Genomic DNA, 6,009 nt, shown 5'->3' with positions numbered 1-6,009 from the left:
CTACAATTCAACTCAAAACCCCAAACACACATTCTCACCTATTTTTCTATTTAAAAGATGATTTGCTTAAATAGCACAATTATGGGAGAGAAAATTGTTTTAAGGATGCATTTCCTAGAACATAAACACTTTCCTGTTTCAAAGTACAACTATACATAACATATTCCATTAATCAAAAACTATTTCAGACTCATTCCCTTTTTAAAGTACAAAAGGCCGTTTCTTAGAAAGCTTTGTGTAACTCACATGAAACAAAGCTAAACGAAACACTGCTGAAACAAAGGCATCCTTGAATATGCTTCCACTGGAGGAGAGGCAGTGTAAAAGCTGTCTAAACTGATTATGGAATCAAGTCTTATACACTTTGCTAGCAGTAAATACACAATTTCATTTCAAACTCAGATACTTAAGTATTAACTATCGAGATAAGACTTAATTTTCTGAAAATACAATTTTAAAAATTGCTGTAGGTTATCCTAAAACATCCACTATGCAAATGCTCTTCAGACTTGAAGTCTTCTCCCTTTATGAATGAAGAAAAGTCATCAGTAATATTGAAACAAACCTTTTTGTTAGTTCATTTGGATTTGGTTTTAAATTGCTTAGTGGAAGTCCAGGAGGATGCCATTAATAAACTATAAAGAAATTCACTCATGTTTATAAGCATGTAGTCATGATTATAATGTTGAATGTCCCAGAAGTATGGGACAATCCTATCTCCTATGAGCAACCTCAGAATGATTTAAAGCAGTCCATTTACTTTGCAACTGAGTGAAACTGGCAAGTTACTGAGAGTGATCACAGCACCAGGCTGTTTCCATCACAAGCACATCACCACAACTTGCCTGAGTTTGCTTCAGGAGAAAAAGAAGACAGCACTTTCAGGCATTTAATTAGTTTTGTGTCCAACTAAAATTTTCTCTGCCTTATACTGGGGATGCTTACAAACTGAAATCCAAGCTGCTGATGCTTTAGTGGTATTTCCAAGCTCTGTGTGCATCTGTGGACCTTGAGGAAAGTTACTGCAGTCAGCACTGGTCTTCCACAGTGCGCGTTGCTAACATTTTGTGTTTGGCTGTTAGCACCAGCTGCACACCAGAGATTTCAGCCAAGGCGACATTCCCAGCAACAGATGAGCACATCAGAGAAATAGTGTCAAAGGTTACTGTACATCAGGTGTCCACTTCCTGGTTTTAATGCTGAGGAAGGTTTGCTAAAACCCTTCTCTGAAACATCACTGTGGAGCCACACAGTTCTCTCCATGGACAGTAGTGATACTGTATTTTCAGGAGAGGTTTTCTCCTGGGAAAAGATAAACTACTTGTTAAGATCCCAGAGTTAATGGGCTAGTAACAACAGTGTTTAGAGGCAAACAACCTGAACAGGTTACAGATTCAAAACCAGACTTGAACCCTCAAACCTGAAGTTAGCTCACAGTCCAGATACACTCATTGAGCTCCTTCCTCCAAGCCCTCTGCTCTGGCAGAACCCATGACTGACCAGCCCACTGCCACAAGAAGTGCACAACAGCGAATGAAACAGTGTCTCCAACACCCACCAGAAGAGGAGACAGGATGGCTCCTGCAAAGCAGCTCATAGAGGCAGCTGAAATGAGGCATGTGCTACCCACTTTGGAAAAAATAAAAAATCACATTCTTCATTCAGCTGGTGGAACAATGATTATAGCCCTGACTTTACAATAAAAAGCATCGTCCCACTGAAAATTTCACAATTGCTTCAGGAGAAAGGGAACACCCAAAACAATTACTGATATTCAAGACCAGCTTTTGTCACATTCCCTGACAGCAATCCAAGCACAGAAACCCATTTGTGTGTTTGTCAGAAACTGAAGATAGGAAACACACTTATCAAGTCAATTGAAAAACTAAAGTAATTTTATTTTCTGGAGTCAAGGCAAAGAATGGTGGTGAATTTTCCGTTAACAAAAGGTCTAGACATTTCTGATAAACAGTGTGCTTCTGTCTCAGTGGCAGGCAGACATTTACAGCAAACCTGGATAGTATTAACCAATATACTAAAAAATGCACTTTTAATAAAATTAAATTCCTGGCATCACTACTCTCTCTTAAAAACTGAAATTATGAGCTCCAAGTAGTGAAACCTGTTAAGCAGCTGATCAGCAAAAAGCTGCTCACCCAGCCCTGGTAAAGCATCAGTGCTAGACCAGAAGCAGGCCAATCAGGACACAAACAAGTCACTGGCTGGAAAGAACAGTGTTATACAAGTTTCCAGTACACACTTTCCTACAATACACTGATTATCAAAAATATGGAACTTAAGCCAGAAAAATAACCTCAACACATAAATTTGTGGGAAGTTGTGGGAAAAGCCTGGAGCAACACACAGGGGATGGAAAAATCCATTGCTACACTAACTACGGTAGCACCAGAGTGCCTTTTTTCTTCTTATCCTTTTAAGACTAGGAATTGTGACTTTGAATAAAGAGAACTTGTATGCAGTAACTGGCAGGTTAATATTAAATCCACTCCACCACTGTGGTCAGTTGATTTACCCTGGTTACCTGTTTATAGCTAATAAAACAGCATGCAAATGTTGTAGCCTCTTTCCATAAAATCCACCTCTCAAAAGACAAAGTAAAGAAGGAAAAGTTTGTAGAGAAAGAAGTCATACTCATAATCACTACTTAGGCTCCTCACAGCAGCAGCAAGAGAAAAAAAAACAACAGAGATTAGGAAGAGAGAATACTTTCAAGGACAGACACACATCAGAACATGTCTCATCAACTTTTTCTGGCTATAAAACAGAGTTAAAACTGCCTGGAATGTTATCAGCGCTGTTGGGTGGAGAAGGGTACTTCAACCACTCTATAAAATGGCACACACATGGATCACTCAAGAGATGAGAGGGACTCCTGAGGTCTAGACTGATGGGGGTTTATCAAATAGAATGACAGACAAGACACTCTGAACCAGCATTAGGAGGAGAGAGTAGCCACTTGTCTCTGCACAGCAAGAATCCAAGCATCTTGTCAGCCCTGGAAAACAACACTTGATCTGCTCTTATTCCATACCACCACTGGCTGTTGCCATACCTCAAGGTGCACCCTGGTAATTACACCCACTGCCAGACTCAAACACTACACACCTTGTATACACTGCTGAACTACCTGCAGCAGAGCAGAATCTCAAACTGCCTCACCAAAAAGCATAAACAAAAGACATTAATGAGATACTGTGCTACACAGTATTACTGCAGAAGCCTGAAAAATACACCTCCTCCTTTATCTCTCCCCAGACACTGACTGAAAAAACATAACAAAAATCCAGATTTCCACTACACAGGTTAACAAAGTGAAGAAAGATGGCAGTGAAAAGCAAGGAATGCCAACACTCCTCTGGGGATAGCAGCTGGCTGGCCTGATGATGGACTTCAGCTCCTCTAATCTCTCATTAAGCAATTGTTGGATTCTAGTCTGAGCTCAATTAATTTTCTTTTACAACTGAGTGGAGGGAAACACCTTCAATATGCAATACACCCATCATACCCCCCATCTTTGGCTGAGATGACCACAAGGAAACAATACCAGCCACCCTTGGGTGCAGGAGTGTGAAACTGTTCCAAATGAAGGCAACCAACCTGCATCACTCACTCATTTATCTGAAGCCAGAGAAACCACAACAAATATTCCTTCCACTATTTAAAAAAAAAAAAAAATCACCAAAGTAAAAAATACTGACTGCTGACCAGTTACTTTGTGCCCAAGTGGATGCAGCAAGTAGTGCTTGCCCTGTGGTGAGTTTGTGGGCTGCAGCAGCCTCCACGAGCCTGCTGGAATGTACCAAAAGCAAACAACAGAGCACATGTCACAGAGCTGCAACAGGATTTACATCTCGTTCTGACTGCAGTAGGTACACAAGGGCAATTCATTATTTTCATCTGGTGGCAGGTCAGGCAAGGCTTTACACATTCATCTTGCTGATGGAGCAGATGCTAAAAACAAAACAAGCCACGGCCTCCAAATAAGAAACTGGCATCACAGAGTCTTGCTGCCTTTGGCTTTTTTTAGGAACTGTCTTTTTCAGGAACTTCCTTTCATCTCAAATGGGTTTGTTGCTGCTTTCTTGGGTACAGGGTTTACTACACTTTTAAACTTCTGTTGTGCCGATTCCAGTAAGTACTGTAAAAAGAAAATTCTACCCACGGCTGGAGTCAGCTGTACCAAAACCTGCTTTTATTTTTGGTTTTATTTTAACAGCAGCTTACCAAGAATAACCAGGAGAACTCTCCCTTGAGAAGAATAAAACTGCACTACCACTGAACTGACCTAACACCTACAAACCTCCAGCATCCTCCTGCAAAACCATGTCTTGAAGCTTAAATGAGGAATCTTGGGGAAGAGAAATGAACAGAACCCAGAGACATGAACATCAGTTTTTATCAGGCTTTTACAAAATTATTTACTGAATTAAACTCAGTTAATACTTACCTTTATAAACAAATCAAAACCCACAGATTTAGTAAGACCTTGGAATCAGCATTGGGCAATTGAAGTGCAACAAAGTTACAATGACAGCATTAATGCAGAGATACTTTAATTGCTGTTTTAATGATACATCACATCTACTGAAGCTTTTAAAGATGTTTTTATTATGGTTTTATAAATTTTTATAAAACCACCAAAGCACTTTAAAGAATCATGCTTTCTTGTGTAATACATAAAACTAATTTCATACTGTGCTTCTGAAAGTCTGTTGTGATGTTTTTCAAGTTATTTTACAGATGGCACATTTAAAAAAAAACAATGGAAGCATGAATTTCTAGTGACTGCAATGCAACAAGGCATCCAAACCAAGATGTTTCATTACAACTAAGTTAAAGTGTGAGTGCATTATGTAATAAACAATAGCAGTTTGGTCATTTCATCTTAATTCTGTTTACAACAAAACTAACATTTGTGCTTCACATCCTAAGACCCCATAATATAAACATAAGTTCTGTGCTGTAAAATTTCCGACAAATTACTGTCCAAAAAGAAAAACATATCTAAAGCAAGAGACCAAATCTACTCACTTTCCTCAAGAATTGCTATATTTAAGACTAATATGACATACCAAACACAATAAGGCACAATGGGTGGTACAAACAAATGAATACAGTTGTCCATGAAACTTGTTCTCTTCCACAAATACTAAAATATGTACCGCTCAAGATAAATTTTCTCTTAAAAATGAAATACATCATCTTGTTATGAAAGTCCTATACAAAAATTTAAAATTTACACCATCTGAGCTGCCAAAAAAATAAAAAAGTGTATCGATTTCCCACAAAACTATATTTCTCACCAGCACATCCAGCCACTGGGAAGAAGATATCCCAGCACTCTGGAAAAGAAAAGCATTATTTCCCCTCTGTTTAAGACAAAAATATTGTATTCTGCATACAGTAGTGTATTAAACTTAAAAAAGCCTAGGACTATTAAAATTACAATATTGATTTGGAAATTACTGGTTCACTGCCTGGATGAAATAAGGCACTTTCTTCCAGCGGGCTGCACTTTTCGTGTGTATGGAGACGATGAATCAGGTTCTGGTTTAAAACAAAAAGGGGATCAGTGAGGTCCCAGGAGACGACAGGAACATTTCAACAGCAGGGGAAGACACAGGAGGTAAAATCTGGAGATGGAACTCTACACAGAAGTGGTCACTCTGTCAATGGCATTATTGACCTCGTTTTTGTTTGAATCCAGTCCTTTAGCAGCATTCATATCATTCCGTAAATTCTCCACTGTCTTTTTCATGTTCTTTAATTCTCCAGGGTGTGGAGTGGCTCGCCTTAGAAGTGTTCTCTAAAAATAAACAGTGCAATAAGTGGTTTTGCCTTTGTCTCTCCGGAAAAACAACACACACTTAAAAGGCTTCAGCATTCACATACCAAATAGTAAGTATCAATTTTTTTTCCTTTTTTCCCCCCTTTTCCTTTTCAAACTACAATGCTCTGTGCTGAGCATTACTTTAAAAGCTACTTGTG

General features: G+C 38.9%; 1 protein-coding gene across 1 annotated transcript in view; it reads right to left on the bottom strand.

Annotated features, from left to right (window-relative positions):
- Nucleotides 1-4,569: 4,569 nt before the first annotated feature.
- Nucleotides 4,570-6,009, bottom strand: part of LRRC1 (leucine rich repeat containing 1) — a 97,861-nt gene continuing 96,421 nt past the window's right edge. Inside the window, exon 15 of the mRNA XM_031062756.1 lies at nucleotides 4,570-5,827. Within this exon, the coding sequence (XP_030918616.1) occupies nucleotides 5,669-5,827 (159 nt within the window). The 3' untranslated portion in view covers nucleotides 4,570-5,668. The remainder of the gene's footprint in view (nucleotides 5,828-6,009) is intronic.

This window comes from Geospiza fortis, unplaced genomic scaffold (assembly GCF_000277835.1).
Source record: "Geospiza fortis unplaced genomic scaffold, GeoFor_1.0 scaffold603, whole genome shotgun sequence".
NCBI classification, from domain to species: domain Eukaryota; kingdom Metazoa; phylum Chordata; class Aves; order Passeriformes; family Thraupidae; genus Geospiza; species Geospiza fortis.
Note: the sequence above shows the minus strand (reverse complement) of the source record. Positions and strands in the feature narration are given on the sequence as shown.